General features: G+C 49.1%; 1 protein-coding gene and 1 long non-coding RNA gene across 3 annotated transcripts in view; one reads left to right on the top strand and one right to left on the bottom strand.

Annotated features, from left to right (window-relative positions):
* The window catches only part of LOC144158534 (uncharacterized), a 29,888-nt gene extending 8,622 nt beyond the window's left edge, over positions 1-21,266 (bottom strand). The window contains exons 1-3 of one of the 2 annotated variants that reach the window (XM_077689454.1): positions 21,006-21,266; positions 3,359-3,501; positions 3,240-3,299 (exon numbers count right to left, since the gene is read on the bottom strand). In XM_077689454.1, coding sequence (XP_077545580.1) covers positions 3,240-3,299; positions 3,359-3,437 — 139 coding nt within the window. In that variant the 5' untranslated portion in view covers positions 3,438-3,501; positions 21,006-21,266. Of the gene's footprint in view, positions 1-3,239; positions 3,300-3,358; positions 3,505-21,005 lie in introns of both variants that reach the window. The other variant, XM_077689453.1, reaches the window with a different exon arrangement.
* A 288-nt stretch (positions 21,267-21,554) lies between these two features.
* LOC144158533 (uncharacterized) lies at positions 21,555-24,492 on the top strand. Its single transcript, XR_013320112.1, has 2 exons — positions 21,555-21,698; positions 23,095-24,492. It is a non-coding gene; the product is annotated as an uncharacterized LOC144158533 (long non-coding RNA).
* Positions 24,493-25,363: the final 871 nt, after the last annotated feature.

The raw sequence follows: 25,363 nt of genomic DNA, 5'->3' as shown, positions 1-25,363 counted from the left end.
ACAGCAGGTGGGTGTGCCGGGAACGCTGCCTCATGCAGGTGGCAGCGCCTTGTAAACGCCAAGGCACTGGGACCTAAGGCAGGCTGCCAAGGAGTCATGTTGCAGCTCCAGACAGCCCTAGATGTGGTGTGGGCCAAGCTGGCGAACGTTAGACTGCAGCTATCGGCCAGCAGGATGCAGGCTGTGCTGATGCACCGAGATGCCCATCCTGTCGCGGGGCCAGGTGCCGGCACATCGACGGTGAGGGGCTCAGCTGGAAGACCAGTGTGCACAGTTGGGGCTCACACTGGACCACTGCGTCAACTTCCGCCAGGCTGCCAAGGAGCTCCGAGACAGGGCACAGATGGCCACAATGGCTGTGTGGAAGATGGTGGCTGACCAGGACAGCGGCTGCTCGCAGCAAACGACTTTGCAGCTGTGATATGCTGCGGCCGTTGGGCTCATGTACGTGCAGACGCTGGCCACCCTGCGCAAGCCCACTTGGTCGCAGCTGGAGAGCGGCCAATACAGGGGCGTCCGCATAAGCCTGGGCCTGCCTTGAGACTATCAGTGCGAGAAGACGCTGGCTGAGGCCGTGGCATGGACGCTCCAAACGATGGTGGAGCAGCCAACCTGGGCCACATTAGCCAGCTGCAGTGGGCAAAAGGGGCAGCCCCCTGCTGCAACGGCTGCGCACACATCGCCGCTCCTGCACAGGGCTCATGCGGGCGCTGTATGAGCAGGTGGTGGCCACCCTGGGCGCAGCCTCCCCTTGGCCGCCGCCTATCTTGGTGGCCAAGGTGCACATGGAGATCCCGAGCCTACGCTGCAAGCGGAGGATGTCGCACTGCGAGCAGCTGCAGTTGTTCCAGGCCGTCATCTGGGGTGACCTGGAAAGCCACACCCTAGCCTACACAGACGGCTCTATGGGGCAGCAAGCAGGGTTTGGCCACAGCAGCAACTGTGCTGGCGGAGGCCACCAGGCAGTCCCCGCTGCACTAGGCCGCATCATCCGCCGCACCAAAGCTGATGGGCGTAGGCCTTGGTCTGGACCTGCCATCGAAGCTGGAGCCAACCCCAAGCGCTGTGCCCTGCTGTGCGATTTCCGAAAGGCCCTACTGCAGATTTGGGAGGGTGACCCGTGCTCACCCTTCAAGCGGGCCTTCGAGCAAAGGTGGCACGTCTGGCTGAACAGGGCGCTCACCTATGACTGCAGTGGGTGTTAGGCCAAGACAACTGCCTCCTGATCCAGTGGCAGGTGCGGCCCAGCACCCAGACCCGTGGTTGGCCGCTGGAGAGACCCCGCCACCCGTGCGGGCCTAATGGCTGTTACGTCAGCAACACTTGGCTGTCCTGCTTCTTCACGCCGGGTGCGTGTGAACACCCGAACAAAAACACTGCCTGGAGCTGATTGACCGCCCATTGTGCCAGCACTGCCAGGCAACCGTATGGACCCTGCCGCATTTGGTACATGAGTGGCCTCAGTTTGTGTCAAGGAGGGTTGAACTGCTGGCCATCTTCAGAGGAAGGGTTCGGCCCTTCGAAGAGACTGGGTGGCTGCCGGGCAGTGCCAGAAAGCGGGATGGAGTCCACGAAGCCCTTAGTTCTTAGCTGCACGACTCGGAACTCCTCCCGGCTATGTTTTCTCCATATTAAGCAAACTGGGCTGTGGCCGTGTTATTTTTGTGTGTTTGTGTCAGTAGTGTTTTATTTGTTTGTTTATTTTTAGCGTATAGTCCTGTTTATATGTATCCTTTCCTTCTCTTGCTTCTCCCCTTCCTGCCTGCCTGTTCTCTCAATCCCCCTCCACACCAGCAGGCATTCCGGTGTCCCCCTTAGGTGAGACAAACTACACCAGCTAGTGGACTTTCCTTTCAATGGAAAGAATAAATTCATTCATTCGTCTTCTATTCAGCAGGCTAAACTATGCAAATCTTAAAACTAAATAAATTAAACCTTGCCTTTTTTGTAACCTGGCAACTGTAACCAAAAAGGCAGATTTTCAAGCCTGAAGTTTTTTGTTCTTTAGGTAAAAATATCACTTAGGATCTGTAATCAGTACCCTGAAATCGTTCCGACATCTGCACAGCTGAACGCTCGGCACTTTATGAACACATCTTGTTTTCCAGCCTCAAAATAGCAGCATCACGCTTGGAATTTATATTCCTCACAATGAACAAATGTTCATAGGTTCCAGACTGCCATGAATGAAGTGTGTGAGTGCACAATCGATCCAACGGACATTCTGACACGCTCTTCACGGTTGCACAAAATCTGGCAGTTGAGTCTCAACCCCAAGTGGTGCAGGCATTTGTGGACGCTGGGGCAAAGGATGACATGATGACCACAACACCACAATGTCCTTCCCACCCAGAGTCCTGTCAAACGTGTTTCTAAGAAACACGCCGCACCCTGCTGTCTATGCTGGCCGAGCTTACGGCCATCCGAGACGGCTTGCAAGCACTAACTCCTGCTCTTCTCGAGCCCTTAGAAGTACTACTTCACAATAGACTGAACGGCGGCCATACGTGATTTACGTCAATTAAATATCAACTGAGCAATTTCGAGGGACATTCATGACAGTGGATACGTACCACTGCCCTCTGCGGCTCTCGTGGGTGCGGCAAAATACGCTCCCTGCTCACACTGCGGCAGATGGTGCCTGCCACACTGCATTTGTCCCATGACCATTGCCTGTACCGACACTAGACACCCCAGGACAGTTTCTCCAAAGGAAAGATTGTCATTGCGCCACACGAACTGTAATCCCACTGGTGGAACGGTGGCATTAGACTCTCTTCCCTAGCAGATTTGGAGGAGGTATTGTTGCGAAGACTTTATGTTGGTGTAGCCCTCTCTCCCGCTCTTACCTGGAGTGGCCACCAAACCACTATGACCCACAGAACTGCCCCTTTTGCATGACTCCTGCCAAAGATGCGGACACAGAACATTTGCTGTGGACGTGCCTTTCATTGGAAGCGGCAAGAACACGACACTTTTGAGGCACAGGCCTCCACCCTGGCAGACCACCTGACCTTCATCGGTGAATATGGGGACCCCCCCATCGCTCCCTCCTTGCGTTTCTTCGCGAAAGTGGAGTTAACCTATACTTGAGACATACTATTTATGGCAGCGGGCATACTACCGCAATAAAAAAAGTATGAAAAGGGATAAAAAACTATAACACAAACTTGTTTTTTACAGCCGTGTCCATATGAGGAGAAAACGCTCATATGAGGAGAAAAACTATGAACTCTGACCTGGAAATGTCTTTTCGGTTTGGCAGCTTGCACTGATCAACGTCACAGCGTACTGTGTACCTGCAAAAAAAATTCAGTCCATAATGCAGACTGGCAGCGACATCAAATTGGGGAAGTACCTCTGGCACTGGTAGTAACGGCAGCTTGCGTGTTTTGGCTGCAAGATACAACACGGTTGGAGGCAGCACCCCCCCACATTATGTAACACGGCTGTCACACGTCCAGGATGTTGCACGCAGTACGGCTTCTGTCAGTGTTGTGCCTTCTGGAAGCAAAGAAACACAACCAGAGATAAATTTACACGCACGAAACAATAAAAGGATAAGCTGTACGCCCAGTGCCAGTTTCACATCCCACAGATGATGATGTAGACTACTGATCACCAGATATGCCTTTGGCAGGCTACTGATTAAACAGTTTCATGGTCATCCAAACTGATGAAACATGCGCACATTTCTTATAATTGAAAATAAGAGCACAAAATTAGACAAGGAAGAGGAAAGGGAAAACAAGTGCTTCTTGTTCCCTTCGTTCGTTCCAGTCTAAAATTGCGCTTTAGTTTCAAAATATTTACTGCACTAGCTAGCTCTTTCCCCATATTATTACTTTAGTGCACTTTTCAGTCCCTTCTGCCCTAGTTGGATTTCAGGAGCTACCACACTCCCACTCTGGATGTTCTATACATGTTTTGCTGATATTAGTTTCTCACAGGCACTAAGTAGTGCCTGTGCGCAACTCATCCACATTACATTCCACCTAGCAGTCATCATCCGCAGGACTCGAACAAGACAACTCATTTCTTGGCTGGCACAAGAGTAATACCTATGCCCCAAGTGCACGAAAAATGACATGAAGTGCTCAAGGCATTAAAGGGACACTGAAGGGATTTGTAAACATTGCGGCATTACTAGTGCAAATTGTAGTCTGCAGTCTCTAAGCCATGTTTCATCAACCTCATACCTGCAGCCCAATGACTCGATCTAACCCGGACGTGACTCCCGAACCCGACGACACGACGCGACGCGTACCCGAAACGACAGAGCCTGCCGCTGAGAAGATGACGAGAATGACGACGCATGGTGCCCGACCGTCAACACGTAGAAGCCGAGATACAACGCCCTGATGCACCAAAAACTCCAGGAAAGCGGCGTCCGACGTCCAGTTGTCCATCGACGGCTTTGAGGTAGTCGCCCTCATCGACACGGGAGCCGACTACTCGGTAATGAGCGGCTCATTCGCGTCGAAGCTGAAGAAAGTTACAACATGGGACGGTCCGCATATACGCACAGCAGGAGGCCATCTCGTAATGCCAAGTGGAACGTGCACATCACACGTCACCATAGGCGGCACCACGTACCCTGCTGAGTTCGTTATTTCGCCCAGCTGCTCCTGCGATGTAATTCTCGGAATGGACTTTTTGACGGACAACAGCGCAATAATTGATCTGCAGACCAAGTCGATAACTTTTTCCTCCGATCACTCTACGGCGCCGCAGCCAAACCCCGATCACCGTGCTGCTGTCAGGATCGCCGACGATCACATCACCCTGCCACCCCGTGCAAGCTTGATGATCGCCGTCTACTGTGAGGATGCTGCTTCCGACATCGACGTTATCGTAGAGAGTCATCGAAGGTTGCTTCTCGACCGCGGTGTCTCCGTCGCAAGAGGCATTGCGCACTTTAAGCAACGCCAATCTCACGTTTTGTCACTAATTTCACCGAAGAGTACTAGCATTTAAACAATGGATATGCAATTGCGTTCCTCGAAGAAACGTAAGAACCAAGTGATGTGATCGCAGTCGCCGACTTTGAACGCACACCCGATGACACCTTCAAGCTTCAGAACCCCTTCGACGTGAATCCGGCGCTACCGCAAGAACAACGGAACAAATTATTGGCTTTGCTGCATCGTTGCAGCGAGTGTGTTTCGTCGAGTTCAAAATTACGTCAGACCCTAGCGAAGCACCGTATTACAACTGAAGATGGAGCCCGACCTACCCGACAGTCACCATACCGCGTCTCTTCCCATGAACAGGAAGCCATCCGGACTCAAGTCGACGACATGCTCAGCGACGACATTATACAGCCATCGAAAAGCCCCTGGGCTGCGCCGGTCGTACTCGTAAAGAAAAAAGACGGCACATTAAGGTTCTGCGTTGACTACCGGCGACTAAACAAAATCACCAAAAAGAACGTGTATCCCCTGCCACGAATCGACGACGCCCTTGACCACCTCTGCCATTCCAAGCACTTCTCATCGATGGATTTGAAGACCGGCTACTGGCAAATTGAAGTGGACGAGAGAGACCGAGAGAAGACTGCGTTTATAACCCCGGACGGCCTATACGAGTTCAAGGTGATGCCTTTTGGGCTGTGCACGGTGCCAGCAACGTTTCAAAGAGTCATGGACACTGTGCTAGCTGGTCTGAAGTGGCACACTTGCCTCGTATACGTCGACGACGTTGTGGTATTCGCCCGGACTTTCGACTAACACCTTGCAAGGTTGTAGTCTGTACTCGAGGCCATTCGCACATCGGGGTTGACGCTGAAGCCTGAAAAGTGTCGTTTCGCGTATGAGGAGCTGAAGGTCTTGGGCCACGACGTCAACACCGTGGGAGTCCTACCTGACTCGGCAAAAACTTCGGCCATTGCGAACTTCCCAAGGCCGAAAAACAAGAAGGAGGGCGTGCGAAGATTCCTCGGACTGTGCGCATACTACCGGCGCTTCATCGCAAACTTCGCACGCATTGCAGAGCCCCTCACACGGTTGACGAAAGATAGCACGCCTTTTAGCTGGGAAAACGACGAAGAAAAGGCATTCTGCGAGCTGCAAAAACGCCTGCAAAGCCCTCCCGTGCTCGCTCATTTCGACGAAAACGCCCAAACAGAAATGCACACCGACGTCAGTGATATAGGCTTGGGTGCCGTTCTCGTCCAAAAGCAAAGCGCTGGCAAAAAAGTAATCGCCTTTGCAAGCCCTGGTCTGTCGAAGGAGGAGAAAAATTACTCAGCCTATGAAAAAGAGTGCCTCACAATTATATGGGCCATTTCAAAATTTCGCCCATAGGTATATCGTAGACCATTCAAGGTTGTCACAGACCACCATGCGCTGTGTGGGCTCGCCAATTTGAAGGACCCCTCTGGCCGTCTTGGGCAGTGGAGCTTGCGCCTGCAAGAGTTCGACGTTACAATCGTCTACAAATCCGGCAGGAAACACTCCGACGGCGAATGCCTGTCCCACGCCCCCGTGGACCCGCCACCACTAGACTGCGATGAAGACAGCGCGTTCTTCGGAGTCGTTACGGAGAGTGACCTAGCCGCCCAGCAGCGTGCCGACCCCGACTTGCGTGTCATGATCAACTACCTCGAAGGACGAAATGTCGCCGTGCCTAGGTCGTTCAAGCGGAACTTGCCAGCATTCAGCCTCAAAAACTCAGTCCTCCTGAAGAAGAATTTCAGCCCCGGAACGAGAACACATTACCTACTTGTCATCCCTGCAGAGCTCCGTGACGAAATTTTGGAAGCGTGCCACGACGACCCGTCTCCCGGACGTCTCGGCACAGCTCGCACTATTGCAAAAATCAAGGCGAAGTACTTCTGGCCCCGCCTTACATCCGACGTCACCCACTACGTTCGGAGTTCCCGTGACTGCCAGCGACGAAAAACGCCGCCAACACGACCCGCCGGCTTTCTGCAACCGATCGCCGTCCCATCGAGGCCCTTTCCACAGATTGGAATGAACCTTCTAGGCCCGTTCCCTACGTCACAAGCACAGAACAAGTGGATTGTCGTGGCGACAGACTACATGACGCGCTATGCAGAGACCACCGCTCTTCCGAGGGCACTGCACAGGAAGTCGCAAAGCTCTACAGAAGCCAAGTTGTGCTGCGACATGGAGCCCCGGAAGTCCTAATCACGGACCGCGGAATGGCCTTTACTGCGGAGCTGATGCAAGGAATATTACGCTACAGCAACACAGATCACAGAAGAACGACGGCGTACCACCCCCAAACGAACGGCCTAACAGAATGTCTGAACAAGACAATCGCAGATATGCTGTCAATGTACGTTTATGTTGAACATAAGACTTGGGACGAAGTGCTCCTGTATGTCACGTTTGCGTACAATACGGCTATCCAGGAGACGACGCAGCTGACGCCGTTCGAGCTTGTCTACGGAAGACGGCCAACTACGATGCTCGACGCCCTGCTTCTGCACGTAGAAGACGACGACCTCAACACCGACGTCCAAGGATACCTTCAGCGTGCGGAGGAGGCCCGCCAGCTGGCTCGAGTTCGTACAACGTGCCAGCAGCTCGTGGATGCCGGGCGCTACAACCTCCGACGCCGAGACGCCGAATACCACCCAGAGGACCGTGTTTGGGTTTGGACTCCCATCCGACGACGTGGACTCAGTGAGAAGCTTCTGCGACGATATATCGGACCCTACCAAATTCTACGATGTGTCGGCCAACTTACCTACGACGTGATCCCTGATGGTGATTCCGGAACATCACGACGACGCACGCGGCCCGAAATCGTCCACGTGGTTCGCTTGAAACCTTACTATGCAAGATGATGGGCTTTTTTTTGTTGTTGTTGTTTGTTCGGACTGTCTTTTATCTTAGCATCGGGTCGATGCACTCTTAGAGGGGGGGCAATGACGCGAACCATGTATGGGCTTGCTTATTTATTGTTTGTTTTTACTGCCGGGCCACGCTCGGCTGTGTTATCTGCGTTCGAAGCAAAGCGCGTCTTCCATTCTTTATTTTTATGCCGCACGGGCTATCACATTCAGATAAGCAAACTGTTTCGCCTTAACGTCGCTAGCCCAGAATAATCGTCTGTGATCTACAATGTTCTGGATGTGAATCGACGGTTCCAGAAACACTCGCGCCGAAAGATAAAAAGCCTGCAGAGCAGACGCCTCGGCATTCGATTCTGCGACGCTCGCCAACGCAAGTCACTTTGTTGACCGGTGCTTCACCACCTCTGTATTCTTTTGAGTTGTTAGGGGGGCACAAGTTCGCTCCAATAAACTTGTTTCTCCTTCAAGACAACTGTGTCGTCCTTGGCTTCGTGACAATAGATTGCTATAAGGAACTGTACTAACTCATCATCGTCATCTAATCCCTGAGTTTCAGCGTTCTCCACAGCCGTTCTCTGTTTACGTTGTCATATGGCCCACAATAGTTGCAACCCACAATAGTGCATGTTTTTTCTTTCGTTTTTTTAAGTTGATTTATTTGTTTTGTGGCAATGTTTTCTGAACTGATTTCACCACTTTTGCACTGTAACGTTCAGTGCTCCATAAATGAGTTCGTAGAACGCGTGCAAACTGACAATGACGTGCTGGTGAGTTCTCGGTGGTGTGGTGTTGCAATATGCACTGACCGCTCGCGGGAACAGTCCCAAAGCAGCCGACCCTTAGCATGGTGCAAACATGTTTCTTAATGTACAGGCATGAGCCAGGCAAGCTCGAAAGGTCCGGGAACAGCGCACCACATTTGAGCATCTGCAGTGATGCCAATCGCATTCCTCCAGTGCGTATGCCTCGGCCATGGAGGAAAGAATACTCAGGAGAGGCCTGCATTGCATCCCAATGCATTGCGAAAAGTGTGGAGGAAGTTACGTCATTTTTTTTGAGCCCATAAACAACGTTGCTTACTTGTTTGCAACTGTGGTGGCCAAACCTGGGCAAATAGAACGGACAAATTTTTAAGGCGCTTGGTATGTGGCTGCCTCGCTATGCTTGCAAACCAGCGCAGTCGCTACAACAAACGTTTTTAGATTACGCCAGTTTGAAAACTCTGCCGTCGGAGGCGGCCATCTCGCGAGCCTGTTGCTATGACGACGACAACGCTACTTTGCCAGGCCTAAGAGCTGAAAAATCGTCCTATCTCAAAAACGAAGGCCGTCTTTTTATTGAAACTTTGGGTGAGGGTTAGAATGGGCAAATTGAAGGCGAAATCAACAGTTTAGAACATGACATCGCACCGGGGAATTAGCGACGAAGCTGTTTTCACTTCGAAGCGGGAGGGCTGGGCGACGCTATGTTAGTCAAATCAAACCGGAGACAGTAAAGGATGATGGGATAGAGTGCCGGGCTCCGTGGGCTCAAGTCATGGCGGGACTCGGCTTCACAAATGTGACGTCAGGGCCTCTCCTAACCTTTTCTTTCCTCCATGGCCTCGGCTAGTGATTGCTACGATTCTAAGCTGTGCTGGTAGGCTTATATGATGCAATTTATAGCTGACAACATGGCAGGAGTGTGGTATGCTAATTACTAAGTTACTAAGATATCTAGAATGCCCATCCAACGATAACGCTGGACGCCAAGCTTGTTGATTAACAGAACCATTACATAAACTGGTTTGAATTGTAATCAGACGTCTGTCGTCCAATCCAGTAGCACTTTGTATTGACATCACTGCTGTTAGCGCAGCCGGCAGAAACCATGCATGGTAGTTTTTTCCACGCTTTCATTATAAAATGAATACCACCTTATCGCCTGGATAAACATTGAAATGCGTTTTTTTCAGCCAGTCTACGCAGTGCAAGCAAAAACAGGAGCTTGGCAAATTAACTTCAGCATCCCTTTAATAAACAAAGTGACATTTGGACGGGTCATGCTATATGCCAAAATACAAAGGAATTAAAGTGTTAGGCATGATGGTGATAATGACCGAAAACAGAAAGCACGAGCATTTTAGCAGTTTTTAACGTGGAGGAAAACAATATCGAAAGAGTGAAAACATTCTTTGTAAAAGAGTGTTTTTACAGTCTTTCGAGAAAAAGTTTTTAAAAATGGTGTGGGTCATATTTATAACGGCTTCAGCAGCTACCGTCGCCTGCAAGCTGTAGCATAACACAAGATATTGTCAAGAGTTACGTGACATGACCCCGGAAGTACCGTGTTGCAGGGTGACGTTGCTGATTTTTTGCTTCACATCATCCCACAACACTGTGCTCCCCGTCAGCTCCTTACCAACTGTGGCCAGTACTCCTGTCTCAGGTTGTTGACGACCTCCTCTGCTCGTGCCACACAAAGCACAAGCTAGCCACCGCCCAGCATCCCCACACTAATGGCTTGACGGAAAGGCTTAACAAGACCATCACTGACATGCTCGCGATGTACAGTGGGTTCCACTCTTAAAGGGAAACGGCGAGCGCATGGCCACAGCCCTCCGCGAAGCGCCGAGAAGTGGCAAGAATCGGAAGCAGCCGGCACATGCGCGCTGGCCTCAGGAAGAGGAGCAACCGCCTGTCGTTTGCTACGGCGCGCTTCTGCCGCAGAGCAGGCGAGAGCCGGAAAATGCCGCTGTCGAAGGCTGCGTTAGACGGGAAGTGCGCCCATCTTCCCACTCGAACTAGAGCGCGGTACGTTCCGCCCTATATTTCTTGATAGACTGTACTCAGTCACTAGACCCCTTTCAACAGAGGAGCTGTTCTAGAGATGACCCTGACGAGTCTCTGCTGGTATCGTGTCACGCTCTCTGGAGCCAGTTTTTTCTCCGCCCAAAAGCAGGTTCCCAGCATTTAAAAAAAATCACAAAAAGTAAAAAAAACGGCCCTACGGCCTTCATATTTTGATGCAAGAGAACTCATATCTCCTCCCCTGGAAAAGTGTCTTCCCAGCAAAGCGTTGGTGATTAGAGGTGAAGCCAACTTTAAGGGGTCGGTGAAAGCTTGGAAGCTGGCTTTTCTGCATTGCCTGTTGCGCAGTGAAGCATGGACATCTACAGAGGGGGTATAAATACCGAAACCGGCTGCAACTTCTTTTAGAAAATCTCTGACAATTAGTCGCCAAGACGACTCGCCCTTTTCGCAGCACAGCTTCGCTGCACACCCTTCTTCACAGAGTGAAAGGGCGCTAAATTTTTTCCCCGTAAACTATATGTGTGAACCATTCGAAGAGTGTGTCAGGCAGAACACCTGCATTCCTTGGCCTCTTTCTTACAGCGGATCTGTTGTAGGCTTGTCCCCGTGTGTACTTAGAAAGATAAAAGCCGCCCATCTCCTTACCATCTCACACCCCATATCCCTATGGGCCTCTGCGTCCACCGGGGCTTCATCGTTTGGTACAAGTAGTCATTATTACCACAAGAAATTTGTCGTTCCGATAATTCATTTATGTTTAGAAAGGAGGATGACTGGAGGTCTGTGTAAGCAGGCTCTCCCAATTGAAGGGTTGCACAGTGAAGCCTACTCCAATCTCGCTAAACGCTTCCCTGGCACGACGGCGGGAAGTTTGTCGTGAACAAATTACCTATAAACAGCTTCACTGGTCATCCACCTTCTCAAACGGGAATGGCACTTCATTTTTACGTATTCTTTACGCAATCGGGCACGCTATGACGAGGAAATCAGCAGAAAGAATAGGTATAACATTGTGCGTCATAAAAGACCATCAACATTGTTTTCCAACAATGACCCATTACCTGGACGAGTTATACAGCGCGCTTGCGGGAGAATCATGAATGTCTAATGTTGCCCCAATTATCTACGAGATGCAGAGCCCGCATTAAAATGAGTTATGTAAACATATAATTTTCTCTCATTTTCTTCTGTAGGGTTGCGATAAGTTGACGAAGCGACAAGCCTCTCAGTGTAGGGTGCACTATTATGAAACTCTGGATATGATGTGAATAAAGCAGACATGTTATAAATATTTTGGGTTCGGGTGGCTAACTCCGATTTCAGTAAACAAAATTAGTGTTCTTCGCCGCTTTGTGCGGTTCATGATATGCTCGGTTACAGCGGTTAGTACCGGGTGACATCACCGTGGCACTCACTCACTGCGGGCATATGCGCGTGCAGTGACTCATACAAGGCACCGGCTAGCGTCGGGTCCCGTTTGAGTCGGTCCCACTCCTGATGGACTGCTGCAGGACAGTCCGTGCAGAGATTGCCGCGAAAGCACTGTCTTCATTCTTCCCCAGACATTTTCGATGATATTCAAATAGAGTGATTGGGGAGGCCACGTGAGAATGGTGACGCCTTTTGTTGGAGCAGTGCCTGGACTTTCTTGGCCGTGTGCACAGGGACGCGATCCTGCTGGAACACGTAATCTTTTCCAGGAAGCTGGCCGCCGTTGAGGAAGGGGAACGACACATTTTGAAGGATTTGGCAGTACTCCTTGGCAGTCAGCTTTCCCTGAATTTGCACAAGGGGTCCCAATCCTTCCTTCGTAACGCAGCCCCACACGCTCAGTTTGAAAGTAATTGTCATTATGGCACGAAGTGCCTTTTTTTGCTTTGTGTACTCTAGAAAGCTTCTTGACAGCACTGCAAAGAGAAATACGGGAAAAAGCACACTGGACGGGGCTAAAGCGCCGTCCTGTCTACCTTCTTACTGGTGTTTTTATGCATTGTGATGCCCCTTAAAACGTTAATTTTCATTAGCGAAGGGTAAGAACCCCTGTTAATTTACTACGAGTCTGAGGTGAAAGCAATTCAGAAATATGTTGCGTGAACGGGGCTTGTGGCAAAATCGGCCCGTCGTAGAAGTCGGCACAGCCAAAAGAATTAGCTGCACACACCTGCAGCTTCGTATAGTATGGCTAGAATATGAGTTCGTATTCTGTATGAATGTTGTTGCACCTACATATTCAGCTTTTTGTGAGCAATAATCACGCCAAATCAGCAAAGACCAAAAATTACCTCTCTGCTTATTGCCCCCGGTATAGCGTGCCCCACCACGAAAAGAATACATAACAAAAGTGGCCAAGGAATGCAGGTGTTCTGCCTGGCATGCTCTTCGAATGGTTCACACATATAGGTTACGGGGGGAAAAGATTTAGCACCCTTTCACTCTGTGAAGAAGGGTGTGCAGCGAAGCTGTGCTGCGTAAAGGAAGAGTCGTCTTGGCGACTAATTGTCACAGATTTTATTTCCGCATGGTTCCGCTAATACAACAGTTACAGCCGGTTTCTGTATTTATACCCCCTCTGTAGATGTCCATGCTTCACTGCGCAACAGGCAATGCGGAAAAGCCAGCTTCCAAGCTTTCACCGGCCCCTTAAAGTTGGCTTCACCTCTAATCACCAATGCTTTGCTGGGAAGACACTTTTCCAGGGGAGGAGATATGAGTCCTCTTGCATCAAAATATGAAGGCCGTAGGGCCGGTTTTTTTTAACTTTTTGTGAATTTTTTTTAAATGCTGGGAACCTGCTTTTGGGCGGAGAAAAAACTGGCTCCAGAGAGCATGACACGATACCAGCAGAGACTCATCAGGGTCATCTCTAGAACAGCTCCTCTGTTGAAAGGGGTCTAGTGAGTGAGTAAAGTCTATCAAGAAATATAGGGCAAAATGAACCAAGCTCTAGTTCGAGCGGGAAGATGGGCGCGCTTCCCGTCTAACGCAGCCTTCGACAGCGGCATTTCCCCGCTCTCGCCTGCTCTGCGGCAGAAGCACGGCGTAGCAGACGACAGGCAGTTACTCCTCCTCCTGAGGCCAGCGCGCATGTGCTGGCTGCTTCCGATTCTCGACACTTCTTGGCGCCGGAGCTTCGCGGAGCGCTGTGGCTACGCACTCACCGTTTCCCTTTAACAGTGGACCCCACTCTACGTTTCTGTGGACCATCTCGATTGGGACGTCACTTTGCCGTATGTTACATTCACATATAACTCATCCCGCCATGACACCGCTGGCTATTCTCCGTTCTTCTCTACGGCCGTGAACCCACTCATCCCTTAGATACCCTACTTCTTAATGCGACACCTCTGCCTACCGAATATGCTCACTATGCTGTCGCTCACGCTGATGCGTCCTGCGAGGTTGCCCGTGCCAAGCTCTTGGCTTCCCAGTCCTCTCAGAAACACTGCTATGGTGAGCAACACCGCACCGCCCACTTTACGCCCGGCTCCTTGGTTCTTGTCAGCACCACTTGCCGCCGCATTGGGCTCTCGAAAAAACTGCTGCCTCGTTTCAAACACCCCTATCTGATCAAGCGTATGGTCACACCTGTGACCTATGAAATTGTTCCTGTCACTTTTTCCTCACCGTCACTGGACCCAGCAGCTCAACTTGTCCACGTCGGCCACCTCAAGCCGTATTTCTCAACGGCCCCACCTGTTCCCAGAGCCTCATTTCAACATGCACCGAGACGACACATCTCTGCCGGAGGGGGTCATGTCACGGAACTCTTGACATTTCACATGGCAATGCACTGGATCACCTGGTGGTCAATCCATCATACAGTTCATTGATGGGTACGTACCGCATCAGTGGGTCGCGCAAGGCAAGCCGAAGTGAAAACGGAAATGGTCGCCCACAGGATGACTGGCATGAGCTGTGCTGGTATTCTCGGCTTTGAAATATTCGCATTACACTAATTCTTTGACAATAGATTGCTTTTATGCACATTGTTTAAATAATTCGCATCTGCCGCGTAAGAATATTTTGACTGATGATATTGCCGATATCAAGGACAAGTACCATGACGTTCTGCCTTTTGCCACTCTCTCAGTGAACTTGGCATTAGTCAGCAACTCAGAAAAAAAAAGAAAGGAGAAATGGCTCCCATGTTAGCCAGCCACTGGCAAGAAGGGAGCTGAATCTCGATGGATACCTCAGTGCTTGTCCAATGTGCCCTTTCCAGTGCTTTTTCTGGCGGCTTTTACATTTATTTCTGGGCAAAACATCAGAATCTGACTGCTCGAACAAACTTTATGGATACTAAGGCACCAGAGACTAAGCGTAGGTCACCTCCCACTAAGTTTTCGCGTCAACGTTCTGTTGCCGGGAGTTTCGTTGGTTTCTTTTGGTGTTCATCGTGCTCAGGAGCCGGCAGATATGAAGTGATCGTAACGGCGAATGAGTTGTGCCTTAAGTTGTCCCTGAAATGAAAGTTGGCTTCCAAGATGAGTTGTCCTGTAAACCAGAAATGAAATTAGAGCAAATGGCATTACATTTTTGTGTATAGCAGCGAACTAATGATGTTAAAACTGAAGGCTTTAAAGGGCCCCTGAGATCGGGTTTTTGGGGGGTCGATGGTATCGGAGCGCAACGGCTATTTCTTGAACTAATCGTGACGTACTAGTGCGCTCTTGATTTAAAGGAGCCATGAAGGCAAAATGCAAGTTTGTCTTATTCGAAAGATTTCGTGTTTTATAGTGCCCCCAGCGCTTGTCCGAATGCAAACGATGCTTTATTCACTGAGAAATTAATTAATTTAGGTAAAAATTTTGATTTTCCCGCTCAATCGTGCATTTTCGTGGTCCCAAATGACATCACAGGAACCGACAGCTCTGCAGCCTAGGGTCCCTTGATTCACGCATCCGCTGTACAGGGTAGAGACACGTATGCGCTGGCGCCGCCATTTTGGTCCACTCGCTCACTGCCGAAACAAGTCATTGTATCAAAATCGCGCTAAAATTGTCGCCGCAACGGGGTTAACTGGCGAAGTTTGAATCATCTTATCTGTTTCGCGTTGCTGGGTCTCGTGGGAAACGAGAACAATGCTTTGTGCACGTTGACCCAACTGCAGCGGTACGGGACCGACCGTTCAAAGGGTGTCTCCACCCTGAACGTCGGCGCTGGCACTGAGGTACTCGCGCGTTTGTTTACGTTATTGAACCTAGATGGCGCCACCATACCGTGGCGTCTCGTTTTCTGCCTTTTTTTCGTTCTGGGAGAAAATGGTTTCGTGAAACATAGTGCTCGCCAGACAAATATGTTCACGTAAGACACCGTCGCATCAACCAATCGGCCAGTGTCGTCTGAGACAACCCCAAAGCCCCGCAGTTCTGTGCAGCTAAACAAGCATAGTGCGCGCAGTACCAACAACACGAGTACGAAGCGGTACTTCTATGCTTACATGTGCTTTTGTAACTTACACTTACCACCATTCTTATGGCTTTAAAAAGAATGTGCCCTAAATTTAAGCGCAAATAGCTCGTTCGGCAAGCTTGTAAGCTGTGCCTAATTTGCGTTTAATTTCGTCGGCCTCCGCCAATCGCAGAACTGGCTCTAATGACATTATCGGTTCTGTTGCGAGAAATGAGCTAGTGGGTCGCATGGCCATTCCCTTTTTTCCTAATTATGTAGCTTATTTGAGCGAAGTTTCCATTAAAAGTGGTGTCAGTATGATTCTAACGAGGCAAGCTTTTGAATGAACCAAACTTGTGTTTTCTAATCATGGCTCCTTTAAGCAATTTTCTTACGAGTGTAAAAACATCAGAAAGCTACAAAAAATATTGTGTGTGTGTGTGCGTCTACACAGTCGCAAATATTTCTTTTATACCGGAGTGTAAGGCACTTACACACCGGGCCAAACTGGACTTGATGCTCCTCCGTTCTCTGCGGAAGGATACAGTGAGCGCAGGAGCAGTGACGTTCGCAGCGTGATCGGCCAGCGCACCGTGTCTGGTGTAAGAGTTTCATCAGTTTTCTTTGCATTTGTGTTCTTGGATGCTGTACCCGAAAGGATTTTTTGCACCATCTGTGTTTCGGGCATAGCCTCAATGTTGTTCCAGTTATGAGGTTGTAACAAACGGCACGCCAAGAGAGCGCCATGCCGCCGACAAAGGCGGGAGCTCCTGACACAGCGGATTGGACAAGGCCAGCCACTGCTCGTGATGACAAGGCGCACGCTCAAGTGCCCTCACGGGCGCTGAACATATCAGTTCAAGCCAAAACGCTGTCGCAGCTGATTCTCTGCACCGGTCATGACAAGAGGAAGAGCATGCGCATCCCGTAGCAACAACTCCTGCCGAAGAGTTTCATTTCATTGCTTCCCATCAAGTCATGATCGCAGGAAAGTGTGGTTTGGTGCGCCCAGCCTTCTGAATGAACCATGTTGCCTAGTGTCCTGAGCGCGCTTTACCGTTTACCGTGTTGATTGAAGCAAGAGTAGCCATTGGCTGCTGAAAACGAAAGGATTGCACTCTGTGGTTTCTGCATTCCAGCTTACCGGCTGCCAGGTAGTGACATCTGGTGAATTTGTCTCAAAGCAAATGACGCAAAAGTTTGTTGCCCAGAACTGTTCACTTACGCTTGAAATAGCTTGAAGCTTAGACGTTTTAGATTAAAATCTCACAATACAATAATCTTCTTTTAACAGAGCCGTATACTTCTGATGTAGAGCTTAAAAAAATAGAAAGCATGACGACGACGCCATCTAGTGGGATCAATTAGCACCAAGTATTGCATTAACTAGAATTCACGCCTCCGCTAAATATTTGGATACTAAATGAGTAAGATACATTGTACTGATTCCGCAGTTACCTATATTACCTTGCTCAACACAATTTTAAAACCATAAAAGAGCTATGCTAGTTCATAAACGCATCTGAACCATTGGAGGCGTGGGAGGCTGGAGTAGGGGCGAAGATTTTGGTCGCTCTTCTGAAAAAAAAAATTGTCATTTATCGTTTTCCTGATCATCATTTAGCACGAATGTAATAATCAACATGAAGTAATATTGCTTGTATGAAGCGCCGAGCGCAGTGAATTTGCTGTGCTGTAAAGTTCCGAAAGAACGCCCACCCAAAGTACAGTGATATCAAGTGAAAAATTCGAGACGGGTGAACTTTCGGGTCAAGCACGGAAAGGACGAATAAAGTGACCGCATGCATCTACACATGAAGAGATGATTCGGGATTATTTTGTTCACTCATCGGCGCTAAAGCAATCGATTTTATGGGGTGGGCGCGTCTTTCAGTAAATTGCATATTTCACCCGTAAAAGGAGGTGGGCGATTTTTCGGGGGAGGGCGTTCTCTGGGAACTTTACGGTAATCTAATCAAGACGTGAGCGTACATTTCGCCGGAGCAGAGAGCTCGTTATTACAGTCGCTAGAAATTCTAGCCACTGTATCGCTATGTAACGATGGTATACCGTTTACGGAAACTCTCGCGCATGCAAGGTCGACTTCCGCAATCATCAGTCAGTACCTCCTGCTCGTAAGTCCGTAAGGACTGAAAAGGTAGCTAAAAAAAGGGGGGTGGGGGGGCGTCGTCGTCTCATGTGCGACCCACTCGCTGAAGTAACCATGGTAACGATGACGCTGTAAACCAACGTGGGTAGAAGCGCCGCTGTCAAAAATCGTGTACATAAAAGAGAATTCCGGCGGCCAACTATGAAATGAAAATGCTGCTTCGCCTCGGATGAGGTCGGACTATTACGTCATCGCAAGCTGCCGAGCCAACAAATAGTTCTGTATCGTCGGGGTAATAACTTTTGTTAGCGTGAGTGAATATGCTTACTATTTTTGGAATTGCTTCTACAAGAACTGTAGAGTAGATTTCTGACACAAACAAAAACGCTTTGAAATCCATCTCAGGGCCCCTTAAGCCCTTAAGGTCATTTTTCAATTATGAGTGGCACGGGTATTACACAGCATCTTCTCAGTGGCCTACATTGCTAAGTGCACTCCAGACACAAGAGAAACCACTGGCGAGAAGTTGACTGAGCCATTTCGACACTAAGAACACGCACTCCCGGTTTGCCACCTAAAACAGTAATTTCTTTTGTTTTACAAAAATTTGATTTGTGGAGAATTTCTAACCGTTCTGATATACATCTAAGTAAAAACTGAAAGGGTCATGCACGGTACTGCCTTCTACGTGTTCCGCATATTGACTCACACGTGTCTGGTTTCATTGCAGCGTATCTTTCGCACTGGTATTTGCTCACACCTTCATGAACCTTGAGGGGCGCTTCAGCTATGAAAATTGGCTTTAAATGAGTATAGCAGGCGTTATGAGCGTGGTCTGCATAGCATGGAAATCAGTACTCCCCGAAAAAGCATCCAAATGGAATAGGCGGCACTACTACGCAATCACTGCCAAGACCAGCCTATTTCGTTAAAGAGGGCGTTACTGGACTGGGACAACAAGAGATAAGGGCATACACTGGACCAGTGTACCTGCACACTGTCATTCCTTGTTCGAATCAAGTAGCATGCTGATTTCAACAAACTGAATTTCAACCAACTTAACAGTTTTAGCATATCCTTACCGTCTTTGTGATACTGTTTACCGTGTCACCGGAAGCCACGGTTTCGTTTACTGATGATAATAGTAGGACACGTTTTAGCACATCATCCACGGTTTACGTATCCTTATCCTGGTTGCCGCGGTTTAGGTAGCAACGTGTCATGCATTAGTCTAAAAACACATCAAGCATAATTTTGCTGCTCACAGCTATTCGCTTTCGTTTAAGGCCGCTCGAGTGTTTCATGTTTTAGGTTAAGCGTTCACAACATTAGTTGTTTCGGAAATACTGTAGCCATCACCTGTATAGCTTTGAAGGAAACTTTGAAGGACTTGACATTTATTCTAGTGGAGAAACATAGAGCTGTCTGTTTCTGTCCCGCATCGTTGGCACCTTAGTTTCTGCATAACACACCAACCCAGTCCACTGGGCCACTGAGGACACCGGAGAGTTAGCATAGGAAAGTTAGATAAACGTACACGTTTAAACCTCCTGCAAGCAAACGGCCATGTCATCAGTAAGGGCATGAAGCCTACACCACCGCGTGCACGTTCCCGTCCTTTCCCTCCCCTCCCAACTCGTGCCTGATAATCCGGCAACCGGCTATGTGCACGCACTTAGAAGTGAAAGCCACCGCCAAAATTGTTGCCATGGAAGTCCTCCAAGCTGAACTAGAAATATTGGCTAACGTCAATGTTGCTGTCCATATGGGAGATTCCCAACTACTCGGCAAGCTGGATCTTGCAGTAGAAACGGTGGCGGCAGCGGCTTTCTGTCGTTTTCACACCTATTTGCACTTCCGTTCTGCTCTTTTGATTCATGCTGTTCTTCCTCCGAGCAAACGACACATGTCTGTGCATGGGGAGTTAAATAACTCACAACTGGCTCTCTGTTTTTATCCTTAGTTGTAGGCATCTCACTGTCTGTGTAACACACCAACCGAAACCCCAACCGCCTGACAATCAAGGGCAGGTGACAGGTAGCATTAGGCAGCGAGACTTTCACGTTTCGAATTTCTCGTCAGCGCAACATGCACGTCATCGGCAGCGGCATGAAAACTAACCGTGCAGCAGGCGCACGTGTCCACCCCCAACCAGTGTGAGCAAAACTCCGGAAACCGGCGATGAACGTGTGCGTAGGCGTGCAATACACAGTCTAAAATGTCGCGGGGAAAGACTTTCAGTTGCTTTGGTAACACCTGATAATGGCGCTACCGCCAATATCACCCGATTGCGCAGCTTGTGAAAGAGGAATCGGTGGTGGCGATGGGAATAGCAGTTGTGAAAGCGGTGTCGGCGGTGGTGAGGAGTGCCGCAGCTGCGCCGAGTGAATCGGCTTCACCGGAATAAAAGTTCGGGGGTTAGACATATACTGCTTCGGGCGATGCTAAAACTCTTAATATCCCAATGCTGCTGACGTACAGGTGCCGTCAAAAGTAATTGGAGCACGGGAGCTGTGACCGAGCCGCATAGGAGCGCGGCGTAGCTGCACCGGCCATAAACAAAAGGAGCAGAACACGCATGCGCGCCTGCTGACCGTATTGCCCATCGATACTTCTCAACCCACTTATTTTAAAGCTGCTTCGAGCGTTATTCGCAGCCTACTGGTTGGTCTCAGCGATGGCACTGATAGCAGACGCGGTATCTAGCAGCGTCGCTCATCTGACCGTTCAGACGACCGTTCAGACCGCTCATAACCGTTAATCTGACGAAGCCAGCCGCGCTGCTACAAGCAGTGCACACCGGACGCGCGAAGCGGAGCAGAGGTCCGGGACCTACGTACCGCAACGCAGCAGACGCGACAAGCAGCACAAGCGAGGGAAGACATACCTATTCAGGAGCGAATGCGGGAGTCCAGGGAGCTGTTTCCGCAGAGGTTCACAATATGCCCGGCCGTGTTTACAACCACACACAGCGTTTTGTCCACGCGCGCTGGGGCCGCGACAGGTGACAAAGCCCTACGGCCGCAGGCCACTGGCACGAGCTACTTTTCTGAACGACAGCTTCCCGCACAGACGACGTTCACGCTCGCCTGATCGCCAGCATTAAAATAATGCACACAATAACGCGATGCACAGTGAAACTACGCAATCCTGCAGTGCCAACAACTTCCCACCAGGAGAAAAGGACTTTAGCTGAGTCATAGAGAAATAAAAAATTAGAAGAGTGGACACACGGGCTTATCGCGGCCGAGTGGACTGATTCGTGCGCCGTCCGGCAGTCGGCGCAAGTTGTTAAAAACGATATATTTAAAATTAAGCTAACACACAATATTATACTTTTAAAATTTTGTTGCACATTAGACTTCACATTTTTATTTGTGTAATAAGTTGAATGGCTGTCAATGTAAATATTTTTGGCTTCTTTGCGCCAAGCCTGGCCAAGCCGCAAGCGCAAGCCGCCATTTGGCTCTTTCGGCAGCGTTTGCACGTGCGTTTCTGCAGCCTCGTGCTAACCTCTGTTGTTGAGAAGGAAACGCCTAGCGCTTTATTTGCGACATCGGTTTTGCATCCTGAACGAAAGGTGAGACTTTCTTTTTTAAAGTGCTGGTGTGACGTATCATATTTACGTTTCCTTGTACTGCAAACGCTGCGAGCACTGCGTAACCTCAGGGAATCAGGCATAGCTAGTGCTGCGTCTTTAAGATAAGCGCTTTGGAAACGCCCCGGAAAGGCGTAAGACACCATTTTTTAGCTGGACGTAATGGTATTTTAGGCTGGTTGTGCCGTTTTATCTAGCGCTGAGGGATGCCAGCGGTACGCGCCCGTCGTCGCACGTAGCGTTTTACGTGCCGCGAACGACGGCTGTGAGTTGCGGAAGTGGCCGGCCGGCCGGCGGTCCGTAGGCGAAGCAGGCGTTGTGCGCTGTCGCTGCACTGAATTACGTGAGCCGCAGGCTGCGTTGTATTATACTAGCTAGCCATTGCTAGCTTGGCCAACTGTTACTGCTATTATGGCCGTGATGCGCTGCAAAGCCGTCCGGGCTAACGTACACGGCGAAGTAGCCGTATCTGCATTAATTTGGCTTATCTGGGCATAACCAGCAGCCGTACACTCATCGTAAGTTTTACACATGGGTGCATACCAAGCTGCCTGCGTACAAAGCGAACCCGCTCGCCGACGCCGATAACGCGCGCTCGTCGCTTCGCTTTGGCGCGCCAGGTACGGTAAAAACGCGTCTTTCGTCGGCAGATAACAGCTTTGCTCGAGGCGGGGTGAGCGCGCAGTGCATTGAAACCTTCAAATTTGGTCTTCGTTCTACATCGTATATCAATTCCGGTATCGCAGGCATTGCATACAACTGTTCCACACTTGCCGTTTCTTCAAGCGTTTGCTCTTTTTTCAGGTCATATTTTGGCTAGTTTCATTAAACACGTATTGCGCAGATTTCACCTATTCAGTCGGAACTGTGTGTTTCTTGTCATATCTTTTTAAGGCATGGCCTTTAGCGGTCAGTAGTACTCAGTACGACGCTCACTGCTGCTTGCCATGGTGCCCACACAGCGCCCAAATATACTTTCGCCAGGTGCCCGTTCTCGGGATGCGTTTCTTTCGCGAGCCCGTGGGGCAACAGGTTTGTTTAACGTTCAGCTCGCTCTCGCTCTTCGTCCTGATTTTACAAATAAAAACAAAGGGATTCAGGCTATGTGAGCAGCGTTATCATTCTTGTTAACCCAAACAATAGGTGAATTGCATTGCATTGCAACCAGTGTTGCGAAATTACAAAGACCCATATTTTAAGTGTTGCTAATAGCTTGACCGCATGATTGCTGAATAGAATAAGAGAACTTGTGTTTTAAATAGGTGGCATGCACTGGAGGCAATACTTGAATACTAGTTGCAGTGAAATTTACAGACTATTCGCATATCATCTGTCATTGCAAGCAGTTTGTCTACTATATCACCTATCACCTGTGCAGGTCTACAGGTGCCCTCAAGACAGAGCCAACCAGCCAGCTGCATTCGTCATACCAAACATGGTTTAAGCACTTCATGGATCCTGCCCTCACAGGACTCACAAAAGTGGCCGTGCCAACTGTTCTCCCAGAGTTATTCAGTTGTATTAATGACTGCCTGCAATGCTTCTTGCTACCTTATTGATGCTTCTGATGGATACCGCAACTGTATTCCATCTACTGAACCTTGCCAATAGCACCTAAAATCTAACGCAAGTCTCGGCACTCAATAAGGCGTGACCACTGAAAAGACTATCGTTGACTCAAGGAACAAACGGTTTTTTATCACTGGCATGCCTCATATCATTAAAACCACTAACAGCGTATACAGTCTCCAAACTCCACTCGCAAGTTATTGTTGCTGCTAGTTGTAATATTGTGAAAACAGTACATTCACAAAAACCCTTTTACATTATGAAGACTGCCAGGGTAAGAGGTCATGCTAAATGTCGTTTGTCACCATACGTGCTGCCTGTTGTCGGACTGGCCTAGATGAAGAGAACCATGTTGGGACCTACGTTGTCAAATGCTTATGGGATTCTGTAATGTGCCACCATTGTCTCATACACGAGAAGCATATACTGCTTCCCTGTTTTTTATATTAGACTGTTCGTATTGACAGCGGAAGGCATGAATTTGTGTGCCTTAATCGAGCCTGGAACCTGTCGGTTGACTACGTGCACGTACCTAAAATATCCCCGCCTGGCCCTTTGCCTTTACTGGGAAGGCAACGCTTTCGGAAGGTAACCCGGCTTCTTGGGAAAATGCACCCTTGCAAGGAACCAATAGGAAGTTGATTTTTTTGCTCTTAACCTTTTGCGGTGCATCTCCACATAAATGGGATTTCTGTTCAATTCCTGCTACTGATTTGGAGTTGCCCCGAGGCAATAGATCTCATTAGCGTTCATCAAATAAGCAAGGCCATCAAAGCCAAAGTTTTTCCCTTCTTTCACATCCTAACTGGAGAAATTGCCAGACTAAGAAAATTATCTGCGGAGATAGTGGTTGTAAACAGTTGCAAGTATCCGAGTGTCTAGATTATGTTATGGTTGATATTTTTGTATGACTGCAACAGCGCACAGAGTCTGAGGGTGTCGTATAGATACAAGTAAACCTGTGGATGGCTGAGTTTCTGGGTTTTCTGCATTTTCAATTACCGTGGAGAAAAAATCCTTTGTGTGGTTGTGATACCTTTACTTGTGCATTTTTTTTTTCATTCCTGGAAACGTATTTTCCTGTCACTACTGTGTATTGTCTCTGTTGTGTATTACTCACTGTTTATTATTATATGTGTGTTGCAAAGAATGATGACAATTTGAACTTGTTCCGTTTAGTGCCATGCAATAAATATTTCTTCATTTATGATGCGTCTCTTTTATGTGTCTCGGCAACATTTGAACACGCGACAGAATTCTTAACCAAGTGTGAGTGGTACTGTAAATTGCAATTTCACGTTTTCAGAAAAAGGTTTTTTTTTTTTTTTTTTGTAAAAGCATACGGGCATTAAGCCTGAGAATGATATATTCAAATAAACACTAATTATTGCATGAAAGCGTCCGAATACTGTACCGATGCCCGTCGCCGTGAGCAGCGCTTTCCAGTCCTTCAAACTACCCGCCTAAATCGGTGTCCGCGAAACCGAAACCGAAAGTGAACGAAAGTATGGTTAGTAGTTTGGCTCTCCGTCCGCTCGGTGCGCTACACTACAGTACAGTCATTCGGCCGCAGGGCTCTATGGGAGTGTCCACTCTTACCAGTATTTCTTTCTCTATGGCTGAGTCCAACGGGGAATCTCGTCTAGTAAACCCTCACAAGGTTAATTTCACGTGCGTTGGAGTGCCGTTCGAGGCCTGTGGCGCTCGAATCGTATGTCCCGGTGGCTCTGTCCTTTTAAACATAGAATTTTCTATTGAATGGTGTGCTTATAAGTAGAGCCCCTAAATATCACGATAGAGTAATTGGATGTACTTCCAAGGCCACAGACTCGACACGGATGACACAAAGCGCGCGCACGCAACGTGCAACGAAACCCGTGCGCCGGGGAGGAAACCGCAAGTCTGACCCCGCAGGAGAGAACGCTGAGCTAGTCTTAATCCCAGCTTTCTCCAGCTTCTGTGCGTTTATCACCGCTCGCGCACACGAAACAAATGAAAGTATTTTGCAAATCGCATTTCGTACATAAAATTTATCAACAACGAACGTCCGCAAATGTAGCTCTGACCAAAGAACGTGC

This window comes from Haemaphysalis longicornis, unplaced genomic scaffold (assembly GCF_048455015.1).
Source record: "Haemaphysalis longicornis isolate Haplotype H1 unplaced genomic scaffold, Haemaphysalis longicornis Haplotype H1 scaffold_10, whole genome shotgun sequence".
In the NCBI taxonomy this organism is placed as follows: domain Eukaryota; kingdom Metazoa; phylum Arthropoda; class Arachnida; order Ixodida; family Ixodidae; genus Haemaphysalis; species Haemaphysalis longicornis.
Note: the sequence above shows the minus strand (reverse complement) of the source record. Positions and strands in the feature narration are given on the sequence as shown.